General features: G+C 57.4%; 1 protein-coding gene across 15 annotated transcripts in view; it reads right to left on the bottom strand.

Annotated features, from left to right (window-relative positions):
- Positions 1–269: 269 nt before the first annotated feature.
- Positions 270–21,030, bottom strand: part of SEPTIN9 (septin 9) — a 179,486-nt gene continuing 158,725 nt past the window's right edge. For 14 of the 15 annotated variants that reach the window (XM_010816599.4, XM_003587484.6, XM_010816598.2 and 11 more), the window contains 9 exons: positions 13,119–13,310; positions 12,347–12,475; positions 11,908–11,989; positions 11,437–11,574; positions 8,882–8,999; positions 8,010–8,105; positions 7,626–7,722; positions 3,213–3,264; positions 270–2,120 (listed from right to left, as the gene is read on the bottom strand). In XM_010816599.4, coding sequence (XP_010814901.1) covers positions 1,985–2,120; positions 3,213–3,264; positions 7,626–7,722; positions 8,010–8,105; positions 8,882–8,999; positions 11,437–11,574; positions 11,908–11,989; positions 12,347–12,475; positions 13,119–13,310 — 1,040 coding nt within the window. In that variant the 3' untranslated portion in view covers positions 270–1,984. Of the gene's footprint in view, positions 2,121–3,212; positions 3,265–7,625; positions 7,723–8,009; positions 8,106–8,881; positions 9,000–11,436; positions 11,575–11,907; positions 11,990–12,346; positions 12,476–13,118; positions 13,311–13,568; positions 13,658–21,030 lie in introns of those variants that run through there. The other variant, XM_010816605.3, reaches the window with a different exon arrangement.

Genomic DNA, 21,030 nt, shown 5'->3' on the forward strand with positions numbered 1-21,030 from the left:
CAGGATACAGTCATAGAAGCAGTGCACAGCACCGCCCGGTGGAATGCCTTCAAAGCCTCCTTTTAATGAATAAATTAAGACTCTGTTCGCTTTTCAATCATCCCATTAAATCAGTGCTTCTAAGTCCCTGAAACCTTTCTTCCTCCTGAAAGGAGATGAAACAATTCCCCAGCAATCACTTCCACGCTATCTTCATACTCATCAAAGGAGTGCCGTGCTTTCGGGGTCAGAAAAGAGGGGATAAAAAAAAAAATCCCCACTCCAGAGTCTTCCGGGTTTGCATTTGGAACATTTATTTCAGGAAATACATTTTCAACACTTTGTTATTTATACAAAAAGAGACAAATTTCTCAGGAGGCACATAGCGAAAGGCCACTGTGGAACAGATCCCAGTGAAACTAACAAGTTTTCAAAATCTGGCTACAGAGAAGGAAGCGAAGGCGTCCCAAGACGGGCCGGGACCCCGACGCTGGCGACGGACGCATCCTTCAACATCTCGGTTTTGGCAAAAATGGCAAGTCGGCAAGTAAACTGTTTCTGCTGAGGGTTCTTCCTCTCTCAGGTGGGGAGGGAGTAAACACACGAAGCAATGACCTACACACACACACGCACGCGCGCGCACACACACACACACACACACACACACACCGGTTGTCCACACCCACCCCTCCCACCTTCTCATGGGCTGCAAGAAGCCAGCCTGGGGCCTGGAGACAGTCACGGATCGTTGTCCCGAGTCTGAGCTCCCTGGCCCGGGGCCGTGAGGACATAGAGCCCGACTGTGGGCTGTGGACACCTGAGCCCTGATCAATCCCTCTCTGGGGATCTTTATGATGGGCTCTGGGGGCAGGGGAGGTGCAGGGCCCCAGGCGCCTCAGGGCAACACGCAGTCAGGCTTGCCTGGCCTCCCATCTCCCTGTTTGTGGCGTCAGCTAGGCCTCCGTCGGAGGGCTGTGTGTCTGGGGCGGCCAACTGAGCCTTCACTTAACCAGAGCATCTCGGGCCGAATGGGTGTCTAAACAGACAGACAGACACGCTTCCCTGGTCACACGGGGTGGGGGCAAGGCTGGCACTGAGCCCACAAGAGCCACTCAGAGCACCCCAGCCGTGGTTCACACAACCCATGGCCCCCCACTTCCTTCTAGCACTTCACTTCCTCAGCTCCTCTACCAGATTCACTCGCTTGGACCTTCCCAAAAATCAGGGCGGGGTAGGGTGCATCTTTTGCTTCCTTTGAATCCTCAAATTCCAGCAGGGGTGGGGGTGGGGAAGGGAGCGGGACATAAGGGGAGATGAAGACACATCTCCCTCTCTCCACCTTGTCCCAGTTCCCCGCCCGAGGGGACAGCTGGGGAGAGCTGGTGGCTCGCGTGGACGGCTGAGATAAAGGCACTTTCTGCTCCAGGACAGGCTCGCGGGTGGGTGGGCAGCAACCAATGGGCAACTTGGGTCTCGTGGAATGAACTGCTCTCCCCCAGGGGCGGGCTCAGGGGCTCCCCCGCAGCGTGCAGGGAGGCGGGGCCAGGAAGGGGCCCCAGGTCCACTGGCAGGGTCCCATCCTCCCGCGGGCACCACCCCGCCATGCTCCAGGGGCTCTAGGAGCTGGGGGCTGCTCCTGGCCCCGGGGAGCTGGGCCTGGAGTGGGGGCAGGGTCGGGAACTGAGTCACTGGTCCTCCCGCCCCTTCTGGACCTCAGGGATGGCCAGAGAGCCGCCCCCCAACTCCAAGCTCCCCCCCCACCCCCAGTCCTGGTCCCCGAAGTCAGTGGGCTAATAACAAACATACTCAGAGGGCACTCGTCATCTTGTTACTTGGCAGGTGTGAAGGGGCGGAGATCGAGGACACAAGGAGAAAATTATATAAAATAAAAATGGGGCGGGTGGCGGGTGGCGGGAGACGGTAAAGACTCGGGGTAGGGTCCCGGGGCGGGCGGTGTCTACATCTCCTGGGCTTCGGGCGCCTTCTCCTCGACGCCGGGCGGTGTCTACATCTCCTGGGCTTCGGGCGCCTTCTCCTCGACGCCGTTGGCCACGGCGCTGCTGCCCTCGTGCAGACGCTTCACGCGGTAGGCTTCGAAGTGGATGGTGCTGGTGATGTCTTTGATGTTCTGCATGTGTGTCCTGGGAGGGGCACGGGGGAGGAGTCACGAGGGGGGCCAGGAGTCAGTCAGGGCGGGGGTCCTGCTCACTCAGCCTGCCCTCCCCACTCCCAATCCCCACTACACGGTTCCCCAGGGGGGCGGTTCCCCAGCATGGCGCTTTAGCCCCACCAAGACAGACCAAGCCTGGACAGGAGCATGTGGGGGTGAGGAGGTGGATCTCCATGGCAACCCCTGCCTCTCTCAGGACCACGAATTCCAACACAGCCCCCTTTCTGTGACAACTCAATCGCCAGTTCAGGGACAGGCTGAGCACAGAGGACCCCGGCGGTGGGCAGGGCTGGAGTGCCCTTGCCCTGGTTCAGAAGAGCCAGGGCAGCGGCCAGGTGTGCTGGCAGGCGAGTAGCCTGGGGGTGGCGGGTACTGGTACCCTTGCTAGCCATGTGTTCAAGCGTCCCTTCTCCACTGACCATCAGGGCAGGTTTGCAAAGGAGGTGCCAGAAGGGCCCGAGGTCAGAAAGGCGTCCTTCCGCAGCCAGGCTCTCCAGCACAGGGCAGTTAGCTCCTGGAAGCCATATCCTCCCCCAACTTGGAGGCCATGAGAGATGGTCCCATCCCTCCTAGTGACTTCGTCCCTAGCATCCATCCTATTGGCTGAGGAGCTGGGAGCCCCTGGCACCCCAGAGGGAGCCCTCATCATCTCTGTTCACCTGCCCAGGCCCAGGCCTTACCACCTAGGCTGAGGACGGGCTCCTCCTTGCCTGGGCTCAAGGAAACTGAGGTGCGGCCTCCACCAGGTCAGAGGACAAGAGGTGGAGCCCCCGACACATGCCCAGCACCCGAGACTCCTGAGGCTCAGGTTGCAGTGATGCAAACTCAACCCTTCCCCAAGTGGAAGTAAAAAAGATTTTCACTGCTTGCTTCATTTCCAACAAGGCGTTTTAAGACAATGGGGCCCCAAGGAGGAAGGCAGATGGGTGGGGTGCACTGGCTGCTGCTCAAGACCTCTGCCAGCCGGCCCATCATCCTCGCCCACCACCTGCAGCCCTGATGGAGGCCCCTTCTGAGCTGTCAGCCCCTCCACACCCAAGCACCGGACCAGCCCGGCTCTCACCTGATAAGGAGGTCCCGCAGGTAAGCAAACTCACAGTGAGTGGTGTTCTCGACTGCAGAGGAGAGAGAGGGAGCTTTAAGATCAGGAAAGCCCCTCCCGGCAATGCTGGGCGGGTAGATGGGCGGGGCAGGGGGGCCACAGGGGCGCACCGGGCACCTCAGCTCCTGCCCTCCGGGAAGATGGCACTGTCACCCCGCAAGACAACTACGGGGGAGAGAGCGCTGCGCCAAGCAGCAGGGGGCCCGGGGGTGTCCCAGGGGAGACCTGAAGATGAGAGGGGTGCTGGGAACAGAACGAGGCAGGAACCGGGGCTGGGGTTTCTCCCCCTCGTGCTCAGGACACACGCAAGGACACACGTGTACAGAGGTCGCACACTGGGGATGACCACTCGCACTGAGCTCAAGAGCCAGCAAACCTGAGTCCTGGGCTGCCCGGGAGGCTGCACACGGGGACACACCAAAGCCCTCAGGGTGCCGAGCACAAGTGCAGGACAGCAGCTGGCTCTGGGCACGCGGGACGACGGGCAGGGAGGGGCCCCACAGCACCCCGGAGTGGGCCAGTGACGCCCAGTGCTGCACGGAAACTGCCTGCCTGCTGCGTGGTCGTCAGCTGCCAGTCACCCTTTAAAGGGTGCTGAGTGGCATCACCTGGACTCAGGGAGGCTCTCCTCTGCGGTTCTGTGGGGGCGTCCGGCCTACGGGAAGGAATCCCCAATCTCCACACACCTTACAGGAGAGCGACTAAGACTTCTCATTTGTGGTCATAGGGAGGTGGGGCTCAGAGAGTGAAAAAAAAAGCACTCTGTCCAGCTTCCACGGCCCGTGAGGCCTGGCTCCCAGGTCCAGGCTTCCCCATCCCAGGGTAGCAGGGCCTTTCTCAAAGTTAAAGGGTCGATACAGCCAGCAGATAGATGGGGAAACAATGGAAACTGTGAGAGACTTTATTTTTCTGGACTCCAAAACTGCTGCAGGTGGTGATTGCAGCCACGAAATTAAAAGATGCTTGTTCCTTGGAAGAAAAGCTATGACCAACCTAGAGAGCATATTAAAAAGCAGAGACATTACTTTACCAACAAAGGTCTGTCGAGTCAAAGCTATGGTTTTTTCAGTAGTCATGTATGGATGTGAGAGTTGGACTATAAAGAAAGCTGAGCGCTGAAGAATTGATGCTTTTGAACCGTGGTGTTAGAGAAGACTCTTGAGAGTCTCTTGGACTGCAAGGAGAGCCATCCTAAAGGAAATCAGTCCTGAATATTCATTGGAAGGACCGACGCTGAAGCTGAAACTCCCGTACGTTAGCCACCCAAAGCGATGAACTGACTCATTGGAAAAGACCCTAATGCTAGGAAAGATTGAAGGCAGGAGGAGAAGGGGACGACAGAGGATGAAATGGTTGGATGGCATCACCGACTCAATGGACATGAGTTTGAGTAAACTCTGGGAGTTGGTGATGGTCAGGGAAGCCTGGCGTGCTGCAGTCCATGGGGTCTCAAGGAGTCGGACACAACTGGGCAACTGAACTGACTGACTGCCAGCCGGCAGGGGGGCCAGGGTGGTAAAAGGCCGAGTGCCCCACCCTCCAACTCAGGCTTCCCAGGTGGCACTAGTGGTAAAGAACCCGCCTGCCAATGCAGGAGACATAAGAGATGTGGGTTTGATCCTTGGAATCAAGAGCATGGCAGCCCACTCCAGTATTCTTGCCTGGAGAATCCCATGGACAGAGGAGCCCGGCAGGCTGCAGCCCATAGGGTCACACAGGGTCGGACACAACTGAGGTCACTGAGCGTGCACGCACACCCCCTACCCCCATGCCGAGCCTCCAGTGCTCTGATTGGCCTTTCCTTGCTTTGTGCCTGGGCTCTGTCCTCCTTCCTCTCCCATCCCCTATCCTGCAGGGCTGCGCCCACAGTAGAATCCTCTGCTGGCTGGCTCTCACGCAGCCTTTCCATCTAACGTGGAGAAACACTGAGAGTTCAGGGAAGGATGGGGCTCTGAACCTGAAATGACTGACCACTGCATCCCAGGTTGGGCAAGTTATTCTGGCCTCTCTGAGCCTCCATTTCCTCATCTGTAAAATGGGCATAATAATGCCTCCCACCTCTCAGGGGTGGAAGAGGATGAAATGAGTTAACTGTGTGCTTTATCACATCCACCCTCCTCTGAAAACACTCGGGCAGCTTCCAAGGATGAGTAAAGTACCTCAGGACGGTGGTGCGCAACCCAGGAGGAGGAAGAGGGAACTGGGCCTGGAGAGGGTGGGGATGAGGAGAGGCACAGAGCAGCCTGCTCTCCGGTCAGCTCTCAATTCACAAGGTCCCAGAGATTAAAAAAAAAAAAAAAAAGTCACCAATGTCTTGGGGAAGTTCAACTACTCTAATGGCAGAAACTCCTTCTGGGACCTCACGAAGGCTGCTGGGAAGTCAGAGCTACCCCCCGCCACCATCTTTAAAGGTTCCGTGGGGCTGTTTCTCATCACCACCCTCAACGTGGGCTGGCAGCACCACAGCAAGGCACAGATCATTCAAAGCGCAGGCAGGATCCAGGCCAGAGCAGGGGAGCGCGGACACAGAAAACCAACCTCCCTAATTTCCCAACAATTTCCTTTACCGGATGCCGGCAGGGCCCAAGTTGGCCACCAGAGGGCAGCAGAGGCTATCAGAAGCGGAGCTGCCCTTCCCTGCCCCTCCCCAATGGCCTTTTCTTTTTCGTTTTCCTTTTTTCAAATGTACTCGGGCTGCGCCACGTGGCGTGTGGTATCTTGGTTCTTGACCAGAGATCAAATCTGTGCCCCCTGCAGTGGAAGTGTGGAGTCTTAACTACTGGCCTGCCAGGGAAGTCCCCCCACTGGCCCCTTATCCCAAATCCTCCAACACACTTTACAAAAAGGTTTCTAAACAGCAAGATTTCAGGAAGAAGAGAAATGGAAGAGGAGGGGCCAAAACGGGATGAGCCCAGGATGCAGCCTAATTGAGACATCTAGGCGGGACAGGGAGGTGAGGGAATTTAACAATAATCCAGGTAAAATGAGCCTGGGAGTGCTCTATTAGATCAGTTTTCATTATATCATTTACTGCTAATACAATGAAAGTATATGAAAAATTAAAGTATCTGCTGTCCTGAAAGCTCCGATGGTCTTTGAGACATTCTCTGATTTCACTAAACTCTTGGCACAAGGTGCTCACTTTATGGACGGCAAAAACGGGACCCAAGGGATGATGGGACATGCCCAACGTCACAGGGACGTGCCCAAGGTCATGAGCTGGGTGTGGGATGGGGTGGTAGCAGCGGGAGTTGAAAGCAACTGCTGAATTTTCTGCTTCTTTCTCTATGCTAGGCCTTTCAGCCAAGTGAACAAGGAGCAAAGTGGTCCATTTTAATCTGCTCTAGAGAGAGAAGGACAGAACAGAGAGAGGGGGAAGGACACGCCCAGGTCCACCCCGCCTAGGGTTGTGGCCACCTGCGGTGGGTTGGATGGTGTCCCCCAGACGTCCAGCTCCCAACCCTGGGCATCAGTGAACGGGACCCTATTTGGAAAAAGAGTCTGTGAAGGTGTAATTAAAGCAAGGATTTCAGGGACTTCCCCAGTGGTCCAGTGGTTAAGAATCCACCTTCTGATGCAGGGATGCAGGTTTGATCCCTGTTTGGGGAACTGAGGTCCCACATGCCAGGGGCCCCCTGAGCGCCACAACTAGACCTGATGCAGCAATAAATAAATAGATCTACCTCAAGAGGGGATCATCCTGGATTTAGGGGGGCCCTAAGGTCAGTGACAAGTGTTCTTAGAAGAAGAAAGACACAGGAGCACAGAGGAAGGCAGAGCAGAGACCACAGGGCTGAACCTACATGCCAAGGTCAGCCCGCAGCCACTAGAAAGCGGGCAGGGAACAGAGCCTCCCTCGAGGCCTCCAGAACACTGAGGATGAACTTCTGTTTTAAGCCACCCAGTCTGTGCTGGTCTGTTGCAGAAGCCCCAGGACATGAAGACGTGGGGGTCCTGGAACTCCGAGGGGGCAGGGAGTGGGGAGGGCATCTGGTTCTCAGCTGGACAGAGCTCCAACCCAGCCCTTTCCCCAGGCCCAGAGAGGCAGGGTGACTTGTCCAGGGTCACACAGCATGCCTGGAAAACCCCAGCACCAGGACCCTGGCAGAGCCCGTCATACCTCCTTCCTGCCTGGATGTGGGGGACTGGGACGGAGGCACGGCTCAGTCAGCTAACGGCTGTGGGCCCGGACAAGACACCTAGCCCCTCATTTCCTGCACCAAGCAGGAACCACGGGAGCCCTTCCTGTGGCCGAATGGGCAACAGACGAGGTCCCAAGAGCACCCGGTCAGGCCCGGGTGCACAGCTCCCGGGTAGCAGAGGCAGCTTTCCTCCTGGCCTGACTGGAGGCCCCGGCGTCAGCTCAACCATTACCTTCGATGGTGCCCCACTTGGTTTTCCTTCCAAGGATCCTCTTCCCGTTCACCTGGTACTCGTGGTCACTGCCCACCACGGCGAACGGGATCATCTCCTGGGGGACGGGCAGGACGCACTGGTCACTTGTGTGTGCAAAGGCTGGTCCACTCCCTGGGCCCCTGGCAGGAGCTGCCCTGAGTCGGGCCCCCAGCACCGAGACCCCTCGGCCTGAGAGGGCTGCACGTGGGCCCTCTGGCTCCGACCCCTCCTAGACCAGATAACACTTCCTTATGGCTCAAGACCATCCCACCTGTTTCCCTGGCCCCTGGAAAGACCCCCACCCACGTCCTCTAGCAGGAAGTGAGGGGCCTCTGGAAACAGCAGTCTGGTCGGTGCACTCACCCGGAACTTCTCATTCACCAGCCGGTCCTCAGAGTCCTCGTCAAACTCCTTCTGGGGGTACACGTCAATGCCATTGGACAGCAGGTCCGCAGTGATCTGGGGGTCCAGAGGGGAGACAGGTGGGCACTGTCCATGCAGCAAACTGGACCAACCCACTGGGATCTGCCCGTGCTGTGACCTCCACAAAGCAAGTGGCCCCGGGCTCAGTCAGGGGTGGGCTCTGGGGGGCTGGTAACCCTGATACTGTCCAGCTCTTGTGCCTCTGGAGTGGAGGAGGGGCAGCTACAGACCTGCCTGCCGGGAGACCGCAGCAGCCCCAGGGCCCCAGGTTCATCCCAGGCACAGGGCATCTCCCCGTCCTGAACTCCACCTGGAGACCCTCTCACTGAAGCGGCCCATACTGCACAGGGGCACCTGCTTGTGCCAACTGTCACCAACCACCGTCGCAGCGACAGCTGCCTGTACGATGGTGCTCGGTGATAACGTCCCCGTGAACAGCTGTCGTTTCTGCCCTGAGCACAAATGCCCGGGGGCAGCTTTGGGGGCTTCCTTGTTCTTTTCCCTCCAGACACATCCATTGCCAGGGCGCTGTCCTCCCCTAAGCATGCTGGGAAAATCCCTGGACCTAAGGGATTGTGGGTGGAGCTTTGGGAATAAGAGTGAGGAGTCTCCCCACTCAGAGGCAGAGGCTCTACGGGGCCCAGGGTTCACCCTCCTGTTCGGACAGCAGTCCAAGTGGGACAGCAACTGGGAAGGAAGTGACCATCTGTCCCCTGATGGAAACTGTCTCTTCTATCCACAAAAAAACTGGGGATTTTGTCTGATGGCCTTGCTCCCACCAAGAGGGATGGCGGGCAGAGGCGGAGCCCTACCCGCTGTTTGAAGTAGACCCTCTCCTCCAGGGTCAGCGTGTCAGCCTTGGCGATGACTGGGACGATGTTGACCACTTTGCTCAGGCGCTTCATGAACTCGATGTCCAGGGGCCTGAGGCTGGAGCAGAGGGACAGGGATGAGGGTGTCGGGGGAGGGACATGGAACGGGGACAGAAACGCAGAAAGGGGGCCCACTCCTGCCTGGAGGGAGCTGAGAGGAGGCCCCCAGGGTGCCTGCGGAGCTCCCAGGTGGGTGTACGCCAAGGTCAAGGCTGTGGACTGAGCGCCAGCCAAGGCACCAGTGAGGGACAGAGAAAGGAAAAGAATCCTGGTCCACGTGAACTGGGAGAGGAAGGAGGGGGGGCCAGACCAGCTCTGAGCAGCCTGGGGATGAGCTCCCAAAGCCCCCAGTGTGTCCACTGGGAGAAGGGCTGCCACCGGCTCAGAGGGCCATCAGATGGTGGGGCATCACTGTCTGGGGGGAGATGGGCGCTCACTCAGCCCCATTCCCCAGGATGAGCTGGGGGCTGCTGTCTGGGGCATCCCCAGCCCCTTGCCCACTGGCTCCAGGTGTCCAAGGTCTGATGCGGGGAAAGGCTACCCCTCAGGCCCTCCTCACACCCCCCACCCCGACCTGAGACAGTTCTCAGCAGCTGCAGGGGCAGGGCTGCAGGGCTCCTGAATGGCAGGCACCGCCTTCCCACCAGGACCAGAGCTCTCCCTGCTGTCCCCGCACAGTCGGTCACAGACTCGGTGTGAGGGTGAGGCGGGCCCCAGGAGGAGGTCTGAACGGTGATGGGGAGGAGCCGCTGGATCCCCTGGGCCGGGGTCTGGGGGAGGGGTGGCGTGGTACCCCGCAGGGTCACCTCAGCAGCAGCAGGGCCTACCCTCAGCTCCCTGCTTTCAGCAGCACCTCAATGGGTCAAAGCCTGGACTGGCTGCTGTGGGACTCGCGGCTGAGCCCCCCGCCCCTGCACAGATCCTCACCAAGGGTGGCTTGGGGACTCGCTTGGTTTCCCACAAAGGCACCCAGGTGAGGCCTGCGGCTCCTGCTGGCTTCCTTCCTGTAACTGGTGCCTGCGAGGCTGGGCCCCAACCCTGGGCTTCCTGCTTCTAGTAGAACTGAGTGCAGAACAGTCAGAGCCAGAGCCTCAGGCCGCGGTGACCAGTCAGACCCCAGGCCCCAGCAACCCACCTCTGTCCGCCCTCGCCGCCCTCTCCCCACCTGCTCCCAACGTCCACTGGGTGTGGGCTCCCCTCCTTCCCACATCCTGATCAGGACGAGCCCGAGGGTGTCCACCAGGCGGTGGGAAGACACCTACAGGTGTCAGGTGCAGATGGAGCCACAGGGAGCCAAGGACAAGGGGTCTGTGAGGCCATCCGGGGCCCATCTGGGGCTTCCCCGGTGGCGCAGTGGATGAGAATCCGCCTGCCGATGCCTGGGACACGGGTTCAATTCCTGGTCCATGAAGATTCCACATGCCGCAGAGCAACGAAGCCCATGTGCCACAACCACTGAGCCCGCCAGCTGCAACTACGGAAGCCCTCGTGCCCCGGGGCCTGAGTTCCACCATGAGAAGCCACCGCAACGGGACGGTGTGCACCACAATAGAGCAGCCCCCGCCAGACGCAACTAGAGAAAGCCGGAGCAGCAACAAAGACCCAGCAGAGCCAAAAATAAATATATAAATTTAAAATATGGGTGTTTTTTAAAAAGGGGCTTCCCAGGTGGCTCAGTGGGTAAAAGAATCCGCCTGCAATGCAAGAGACGCAGCTTCAATCCCTGGGTCGGGAAGATCCCCTGGAGGAGGGCATGGCAAGCCACTCCAGTATTCTTGCTTGGGAAATGCCATGGACAGAGGAGCTTAGCGGGCTACAGTCCATGGGGTCGCAAAGAGTCAGACATGACTGAAGCGACTGAGCACGCATACACACACACACACGTTTAAAGAAAAAAATAAATAACACTGGCCTTACTCACATGCACAATTAACATTCTAAAAAATCAAAGAGCCCATCTGCCCTCACGAGGGAGACCGCCCTTGCTCAAAGGAGGCGAGGAGGGCACCCACCCCATGCCAGCCTCACTGACTTGTGCGTACATCTGTAGCTGCAGATGGCACTGGCAGGAGAAAGCAGCTCTCTCCAAGGTGGCCTCAACTAACAGCCCTTATCCAGCCCTGCCCGGGGCCAAGCCCGCTGTTCTCTGTGCTCTAAACCCTCCTGGGTGTGTGGGGGGGTGGTCCCTGCCGGGGTCTGTTATCACATCGTCAGCACTCCCCTATGGACTAGCGACCCACATGGAGGGACAGGTAAGTGCTAAAGATACACAGCTGGAGAGTCTCTGCCCACCTGCCAGGCCCGCCAGAACGCCTGCCCTGAGAAGGCACAGCCCAGGCTCCGGACCACCCCAGGCCCAGCCGGTCCTCTGCCTTCCCAGGCAAGCTGGATGCTGACAGGTGGGCGGGACACAGTGTGGGGGCCAGAGGGAGGGTGGGGGCACTCAGGCTGCGGCCCGGGCCCACCCAGCCCCAGAGCGCGCCAAAGGCACGTACGAGTGGCCGGTGGCGGGGATGAAGTACAGGCAGCAGTGAACGCGGGTGTCCGGGATGCGCTTCTTCCGGTTGATGTTGACCTCCTCTTGCAGGTACTTCTCGTACTGGTCGTTGATGAACTGCATGATGGGCTGCCAGCTGCATGGAAGGACCCAGTCAGCGGGCATGGAACCCCCACCGCCCCAGCTGGGGAAGCAGCCCCCTGCCCCCCCATCCTCACCTGCAGGTCCCCAATCCCCCAACTCTCTGCCCAACACCGGGAAGCAGGGGGTGGGGGTGGGGTGGGTACCACCTGCAATCCTGAGTGCAACAGAGACCTGAGCCCGCCTCCCAGGCTGACCTGTGACCCCAGGGGTGGGGGTGGGGGTGGGGCGAGACTCCCAGCAGCCCCGGGAGGGCTCTTCCGCCGGGGCAGGGGAGACTCCCAGCAGCCCCGCGAGGGCTCTTCCGCCCGGGCAGGGGTCCCCTCACCAGTTCTCATTGTTGATGTGATCCCCGAAGCCCGGCGTGTCGATGACTGTCAGCTTCATGCGGACGCCCTTCTCCTCAATATCTGCACACAATCGCAGCCCCCGCCGAGTTCAGGGGGGAGACTTGGGACCTGTGCACATAACCGCCCCCCACCGGCCAGGCTGCCCGACCCACCCTGCCCCAAAGAGGCCCTCCTGCAGCGCCCCCAGGGTGATGCCAGGGAGATGCCAGTGTAAAGCAGTGAAGCTCCCTGCCCATGCTTTTTGGTGGAAAACTCAGCTGTCTCCAGGGGGCTCTGACCAGGGCCTGCAGGGATCCTGGAGAGCATCCCTGACCCCTCGCCCTCCTCCCACCCCACTCCGAGTCTCAACATGCCCAGAGGTGCTGCCCCGAGGGACCTGACTCGGTACCCTGCCCCCAGACCCCGCCTGGCTCTCACCGTGTGTGATGGACTTGATCTCTATGGTCTTAGGGATGCGCTCCTCCGAGGTGGGCTGCACTGACTTCCGGCTGATCTTGGATTTGAAGAGAGTGTTGATCAAGGTGGACTTTCCCAAGCCGCTCTGCCCTGGGGAGAGAATGGGGCTGGTCGGCAGGGTGCTCCAGAGACAGCGGCTCAAGCGCCTGGGAGGTGGCGAGGCCTGGGCATCATCCCCCAGCTCTCCTTGGTGGGACTCTGGGTCAGGGGGCGGTCAGGAGGCAGGAAGGGCTGGGTGCCTGGGCACTGGCCAAGCTCTCGCTATACTTTGTGGCAGAGCAGAACACGGACCCCTTGCCTTTTGACCACAGGGAGCCCCATGCAAGGTCCTGGGGCTCCCAGGAGGAGCTGAGATACAGACAGCGTTGGGGAGGGAAAGTGGGGGCTGGCCCCTCCAGTGCGATGCACCCTTAGCTGTGGGACATACCAGGATCCACGTGAGGTTTGATGGAAAAGCCCTACAGAGCCCCCCACCTTGGGACCCCAGTGGGGAGGGTCTGTATCCCTCACTGCTAGACCACCCACACTGCAGGGTTCTGGCCCAAAGCCCTGGGGGCCAGGCTCCCCACCGCTGAGGATCACCTCAGTAGAAGAGTCCGCATGCTCGTGTCCTGCGGGCCAGGCCTGTCACCCCGTTTTACAAGAGCCTGTGTGGCCGGCCAGGGAGGGGCAGGGGGGCTTCCTTGCGTGGCTCTGGGCGGCTCTCCGGCCTGATGAGAGCGGGGGAACTCACCCACCACCATGATGTTGAACTCGAAGCCCTGCTTCATGGCCTTCCTGCGCATCTGCTCCAGGATGGAGTCGATCCCCACGTAGCCGAAGTCCACGGGGGCCTTCTCGTTCCGTGGTGCGGGCGGCTGCTTGAGCGCGGCATCTCTGGGGGTGTCGGCCATGTCGCCAGCGCTGCTGGGAGCTGCCTCGGTGGCTGCAGGAAGAGGAGCGGGTGCATTAGGGGGTGACGGTAGGGGAGTGGGGACACGCAAGTGGGGGAAAATGAGGCTCAGCTGCCCAAGAGACCCGGAGGAACGCCCCAGAGCCAGACCCCTCGGCTTGGGCTGTCCTGCCGCCGTCTGCCTGGCCCACAAAGCCTCACCCCACAACTCAAGTCCTGAGCCAGGACAAAGGAGAGGATGACCCTCTGAAGGGAGGATGGAGGGAACCAGCCGTGGCCAGTCCCAAGCACCTGCTGGTGGCCCCAGGCCAGCGGGAGTGTGGAAGGAGGGCCGGGACGCAGAGCTAGCTCCTCCGGGCACAGTGGCTCCGTTGGCCCCTGGGCGATGGCAGGAAGGGGAGGGCCCATGGGCAGCACCTGCGGGTACTGCCCCTGCCTCCCACCCTGGACTGGATTCAAGTGTCTTCTCTCGGGCCACCCAGCACCTGCGGGGCCCCACGCCCACAGCCTGGGAGATGGTTTTGTTTTCAGGTCTGCGGACGGGCAGATGGGACTGAGCTGCTCAAAATAACTCAGGCTGCTTCGGTCTACAGGTCAGAGCCTTCCTCTTCTCCTCCTGGGCTGCCCTCAGAGTCCGCGTGACCCAGCTGGAGGCCTGGAGGGGTGGGGGAGATGCCCAGAAAGCTCCCAGTGGGGACCCGAGGGACACCCGGCCTGCGGGGCTGGTCAGGGCGCTCAGGACCGTGTGGGTTCCCCACCAGGGTCGGCTGCATCCCAGCGAGTCCCCCCTACCACGACAAGCACATCCAGACCACACCCGTCCCCGACGGCCCTCCCCACTCCCTCCCCTGCCCCCGTGGGTCCAAGCTCTTCCCACCCCCTCTGCCCGCTAAGGATTTTCAGCTTCATCCTGCCTCCCAGAAAGGATCACAGTCTCTTCTCCCCGGGGCACCCTGAGCTCATGGGAAGCGACCACCCAGCGAGTCCAAACACTCCCCCTCTGCCTGGGAGCCCCTCTCACAGCCCTCAGGGAGGGAGTGCTGGTGGTTTCCAGTGCAACAGCGCCCCTCCCCCCAGGTGCCCACCTCTCCGGGGGCATATCCCACTGCCAAGGTGGGCAAGCAGCCTTCCCAAACACGGCCTGCCACCCATCCCCTCCTGCCCCTGCCAGGAAGGTCCCTGCCAAGCTTTCAGATAAACTGCATTTTGGTTTCCTGGGGAAATAACCGGACTCCACCCCACCCACCAGGTTGCACCTCTGCAGCCACGTCTGTCTTCAGGAGCCTCCAAGGGAGCTGAGATGGGGGCCAACACCCTCTCCTCCCCGCATGCCCAGGCCAGTAAGAGAGGAAAGACGACTGGCCCCATTAGCTTACAAATCCCAGAGACTGGGGTGTCGCTGGTTTATCCCCACGTCAGTCACTAACATCCCGCTATCCTTTGCCCGGAACAGGCAGAGACATTCCTGCTTTCGAGAACAGGGGCGCTAAGCATGGAACGTAACACGCATAAAGGCCAGGGGCAGCCCGGGGTCCACAGATCTCTCCTAACAGGCTGGTGATAGAGGTTTTGGTTCCACGTCCCACCTCACCCCATCCCCGGGCCGGGGAAAGGCAAAGGGTCCAGGAGGCAGGGATCCCCGCTATTCGACCGCCATTGCGGGGGCCTCCTCCCTGCATGGCCCGGAAGGAATTGCCTCTGCTCAGAAACACTCTGCCCCGGGCTCCGGCATCGTTAAATAAACAAAGACCAGAGCCACATCTGGCCCGAACGTGTGGCTCTGGGGCTGCTTCCTGGAGACAGACATGGGGCCCTGTCTTTCGGGACAGCAGTTCAGCCCTGCCCCACGTGACCGAAAATTGCTTCCATCTGTCTGCGGGTCTGGGAGCCATTCTGCCCTGGACCGGGCCAGCCCCCCGCCCCACCCCCACATCTCCCTCCATCCCTCAGCCCCTCCGGAGCAGCACAGGGTGGGGGCGGGGTTGGGGGTGGGGAGTGCCCCCTGAACCAGCCCCTACTCCTCTCCAAGGACTCCGGGAGCAGCAGAGAGAGGCTCCAGCCGGCCCCTCCACAGGCACCAACATCTGCAGAAACCAAAGCGAAACCCCCTGCCCACCAGGACCCTGTTAGAGAAATAATCAGAGAAACGTGACAAGCGCCATCCTTCTCGCTGAGAGAAGGGCCTGGCCTTCTGCACAGGTGAGGGTCCATCTCCCCGAGGCCCCTCCTCTGGGAGGCTCCATGGTGGGCAATCCCCACTCTGTCTGCCTGGATGGCCAGCAGACACGGGACCCTCCAGCTACGCCCACCCTGATAGGAGGCTTTGGGGTCTGCCTTCAGGACCCCATGGGGGAGTGTAGAGGCGTCTAGCAGCCAGCCGGCCCAGAGATTCTCTCTGTGAAACTCGGGGTTTCTGTGACTCTTGCAGCCTCGAGGACTCTAGCCAGCTAGATGGGACAGTGGAGACAGGCGACTCCAGCACCGTCCAGTGAGGCAGCCGTGTGCGCCACTTCCTAGAAATTGTGGTGGAATTTACAGAACACAAAATGTACCATCTTAACCAATTTTAAGCATGCAGCTTGGGAGTGTTAAGTCCATTCACGTTCTGTACCCAAGCTCCTAACTCATCCTGCAAAACTGAAACCGTGCCCGTTAAGCATGAACCCCCACTCCATTCTGTTTTATGTCTCCATGAATTTAGCTACTGTGCACCCCAGGTCAACAGAGTCACGCAGTATTCATCCTTTCGTGACAGGCTTGTTTCACCAAGGAGAATGCCCTCAAGGTCAGTCCACACTCTAGCAGGCGTCAGGATGTCCCTCCTTTTGAAGGCTGAGTGATACTCCAGTGTGTGGCTGGAGCACGTTTTTAATTCATTCATCAATGGACACTTGGATTACTTCTGTATTTTAGCTAGTGAACAGAGCTGCTGGGATCATGGGTACACAACTCTCTCAAGACCCTGCTTTCAAAGCTTTCCGAAACATTTTTGACCCGGTGGGAATGCTGAGTCAAATGGTAGTCATATTTTTAATTTTCTTCAGAACCACCAACTGTTTTCACAAACATGACATTTGAGCACTTAAAATGCAGCTAGTCTAACGGAGGAACTCAGTTTTTTATTTAATTTTAATTCATTTCAATTTAAAGAATGATACACGCCATGGGGACTTCCCTGGCAGCCCAGTAGTTAAGATTCTGCCCTTCAAATGCAGGGAGTGAGGGTCTGATCCCTGGTCAGGGAACTAAGATCCCATATCCCACAAAGCATGGACAAGAAATTTTTAAAAAATTTTTAATTAAAAAAAAAAAAAAAGAATGACACATGGCAAGTGGCAACTATCCTGGACAGCACATAACTCTTGTCTAACCTACTTATTTTACAAATGGGGTGTGATTTTTTTTTTTTTTCCTGAAATGCACTGGAAGCGGTCTAGCCAACCGGAGACCGTCAATGAATCTAGTCCTGTGACTTCACATTCACTCTCATGATATCGGATTAACATACGTGTCCCCCCAGCAGGCCATGAGCTCCAGTGAGGATGGCAGTGACGTGTGTGGATCCCCAGTGAGCCTCCAGGGCCCTACAGGGAGGGGACACTCAACCAAACTGAGTGAATGGGGTCTTGGGGGAGACCCTCGAGGCGGGGGACAGGGAGGAGGGGCTCTGCTGCCCGAGCTGCCCACAGACCCTCCACGACAACGGTCAGACCCACCTCCACACCTGCCTTCTCCTGACCCATCCCCACCCCCAAGACCTGTGTCCAGACCACCTCCTCCAGTGACTTCTGCCTACGGCTCACTCTCTTCCCTGTTAGCTCGGTTGTTGTTTCATACCCAGACTTTATCAAATGCTATTAATAGGAAAAAGGAAGCTCTTAACAGAAAAACAAGAAGTTTCACATTTACATCCAAGGTGACTTTCACTGCAGCCTCTGCATGCAAACAGAGAAAGAGGGAGCTGCCCTCTTTAAAAGCGGGAGACGCATGTTCAGGGAAGTCAAGTGACTTACCAAGGTCACACCGCACCACCAGCTGCTGCTCTCCACTGCTCCTACTTGGGAATCCCTGGAAAAGGGGATGGAGGGGGCGGCACAGACTGCCATAGCCTCTCCTTCCTGGGGTCACGCTCTGAGGGGTGCCAGGTTTGCTGGGGTGTGTGTGGCGGGGGGTGACCCCTGGGACAGCCTTGTTTTTGCTCCACTGGGTCAGCCACTCTCTCTCAGGCCCAGGGCGACATCCCTGCCCACCAGAGTGCCACCTTCCTCTGGGAAAAGACAGCCCAAGTGACCAACTGGGTGGGGGTGACCTTACACGCTGGTTTACACCCTCCCTCCAGCCTGATCACTTTCTTTACTGCAGTAAAACAGACGCAAGTTACAACCTCAATCCCTTTAACCATGTTAAATGTTCATGTTAGCGTCCTTAATTACATTTACGATGGCATGCAACCATCACCACTACCTACCTCCAAACGCTTTTATCATCCTGGTCGGAAGCTCTGAGCCCATTAAACACTAACTCCCCGTCCCCCAACCCTGTAGGCTCTGTTCTGTCTCCGTGAATCTGGCTCCACTAGGAACCTCATATAAGTGGGAACATTCATAAGTATTTGTCCTTTTGTGTCGGGCTTCTTTCACAAGCATCATGTCCTTGAGGCTCCCCCCTGCTCCAGCATGTGTCACATTCCATTCCTTTTCATGTCTGAATAATACTTCATTGTTCATCCATTCATCCATCAGTGGACACGTACGAGGTTTCCACCTTTGATGATGACGAATAATGCTGCTATGAACACGGGTGGACACGTGTCGTTACAGTCCTTGCTTTCAAGTTTTCTAGTATCCAGCCTAATTATCAATATTAATAGAACCCAGTTGGTGCTCAGAAAGGCCACGGTTTGGACAAGTAGGTAACATGGTCACCCTAGTCAAAGCGAGGGGCAGTGCCCCCTGCAGACTTTGCGGCTGGGAACCAGGGCCTCGGATTCTCACTCTGGCTCCACGTGGCCCTCTGCGAGTCTCTCCACCCTGCTATTCACTCCCTGATCTGACTTTGCAAGATCTTCAAACCCAAGGTTGTAGCTCAATCAGTGGCACCCCCACCTCCTAGGCCAGGGGGTGGCACAAAGCAGTGATTCAAGAAACATCTGAAAGGCCGTCCACCCATGGATGAAAAGCCAAAGACAATGCGGTAACTCTACATAACGGATGATGAGCCATTAAAAGGTCGTCCACCCATGGACGAGAGGACAGACAGTGCAGGAAATCCACACGATGGACAATGAGCCATTCAAAGCACTTATGTCCTAGATGAATGGATATGAAGATGTGGTGTACGCAGATGGTGGAATATTACCCAGTCATAAAAAACGAATGGAATAACAGCATGTGCACCTCCACGGATGGACCTAGAGATTATCAAACGCAGTAGTCAGTCAGCCGAGAAAGACAAATATCGCAGGATATCACTTATATGTGGAATCTAAAAAATAATACATTGACCTTATTTACAAAACAGAAACAGATTCTCAGACAAAGAAAAAAATACCAAAGGAAGAAGAGGGGGAAGCAAACTAGGACTTTGGGATTGGCAGATAAAAATTACTTTAAATAAAACAGATAACAAGGTCTTACTGTATAGCACAAGAAAATATATCCAATATATTGGAATAAACTAAAATGGAAAACAATCTGAAAATTAATGTATAAATGTAAAGAATATGTGTGTGTGTGTATATATATATATATACGTGGAACTGAATCACTTTGTTGTACATCAGAAACTAACCTGACATTGTAAATCAATCGTGTGTATGCACGCTAAGTTGCTTTCAGTCATGTCTGACTCTTTGCAAACCTACGGACTAAAGCCCACCAGGTTACCCTGTCCATGGGCTTCTCCAGGCAAGAGTACTGGAGTGGGTTGCCATGCCCTTCTCCAGGGAAATCTTCCTGACCTGGGAATAGAACCTGGGTGTCCTGCATTGCTGGTGAATTCTTTATCCCAGAGCCACTGGGGAGGACCCATAAATCAACAGTACTCAAAAAAAAAAAAAAAAATAGCATTGACATACATACTACTGTGAGGAAAAGAGCTAGTGGGAAGCTGCTATAAAGCACAGGGAGCTCAGCTCAGAGCTCTGTGATGACCTAGAGGGGTGGGATGGGGGTAGGGGAGGGAGGCTCAAGAGGGAGGGGATATATGTATCCATATGGCTGATTCACCTTGTTGTACAGCAGAAACCAACACAACATTGTTAATCAACCATACTCCAATTTTAAAAATTTTTAAAAAGTACTGATGTCCCGACACGCTGTGTAACAGATGAACCTTGAAAACAGCATGCTCAGTGAAGAAGCCAAATGTAAAAGGCCACACGTGGTACGAGTCCATTGAAATGAAATGTCCAGAAGAGGCAAATCCATTAGGACAGAGAGCAGACGGGGCAGCCGGGGCTGGGCCATCACACCTATGGGATTCCTTTTGGGGGACAAATAAGACCCTGATGCTGGGAAAGACTGACGGCAAAAGGAGAAGGGGGTGGCAGAGGATGAAATGGTTAGACAGCATCACCGACTCAATGGGCATGACTGTGAGCAAACTCTGGGAGAGAGGGGACGACAGAGGAGCCTGGCATGCTGCAGTCCATGGGGTCAGAGAGGACACGACTTAGCGACTGAACAACAACATTTTCTGAAACTAGATACAACATTGAGAATACGCCCCACTGATGCACACGCTAAATGAGTGAATTGTACAGGGTGGGGATTCTGTCTCAATGAGCTGCTATACAAAGAGAGGAAAGTCGCTGCTGGTAGAGATGGACTGAAAAGAACCCACTGTGCCCAGGAGTGCCCACCAGCCAGCTGTACAGCTTGTGGACAGCTGAGGCCAGGATGCCCCTACTCAGGCCTAAGGTTCCTGTGCCCACCCCACCCCCCAGGCTGTCCAGCTGCACAAGCAGCCCCGTCATCTCCCAGCGAGGACGTTCAGACCAGCAGGAGGAAACCTGGCAGTGTGTCTCTGCAGGCCTCCAATTTGAGCCCAGGCCTGCAACCCTGGTGGGCGAGCCCCTGCCCCCTCCTTCACCACAGGGGCCTGTAGGTCCGCCTTTTCTCACGAACTGATGGGGAGGGGGTTGCTCTTAAACTGGGGAGGAAGGGGTTCCATCCTCTTCCATCCACATGCCTTCACAGGGGGCTCTAGGTCGCAGCCCTGAGCCAGCGCCAACTTCAGGCTTCTGCTCCAAGGGACAAATTCTTCCCCCTTACCCTGGGGTCTGTATATCTCGGTCTGTGGCTGGCTGGGACTGGGACAGTGGGACGCACATCTGGCTGGGATGCAGCCACCAGAGAGGAGCCCGCAGAGGGTTTATACTTCATTGCAGCCCTGGGCGATCATGGGCGGGGCCCAGCAGGCTTGCAACACCCAAGGGTCACTCTTCGCCACCGCCGCTCCCTATCTGTCCTGCTGTCCTTCCTGCAGCTCAGAAACATCCCTGAAGATTCCACTCTCTCCGAGCATCAACCTCTGCTGCGTGACATTGCTCCCAGCCAGAGGGGCACCTGTGTCACAGCCAGGGACAGAACCCAGGACCAAGCTCTCGGGGTAAAGCCGACTCAATGCCCCTTATCTCCCCCGATCCTCCCCAGGGACATTGGCACCATCATCCCCACCGGCCTTGCTCAATCACCGCCCACAGTGGCTGAGCAGAAAGCAAGGCTGACCCATCTATGGAAACCCACGAGAC

Source organism: Bos taurus, chromosome 19, assembly GCF_002263795.3.
Source record: "Bos taurus isolate L1 Dominette 01449 registration number 42190680 breed Hereford chromosome 19, ARS-UCD2.0, whole genome shotgun sequence".
Lineage (NCBI taxonomy): Eukaryota > Metazoa > Chordata > Mammalia > Artiodactyla > Bovidae > Bos > Bos taurus.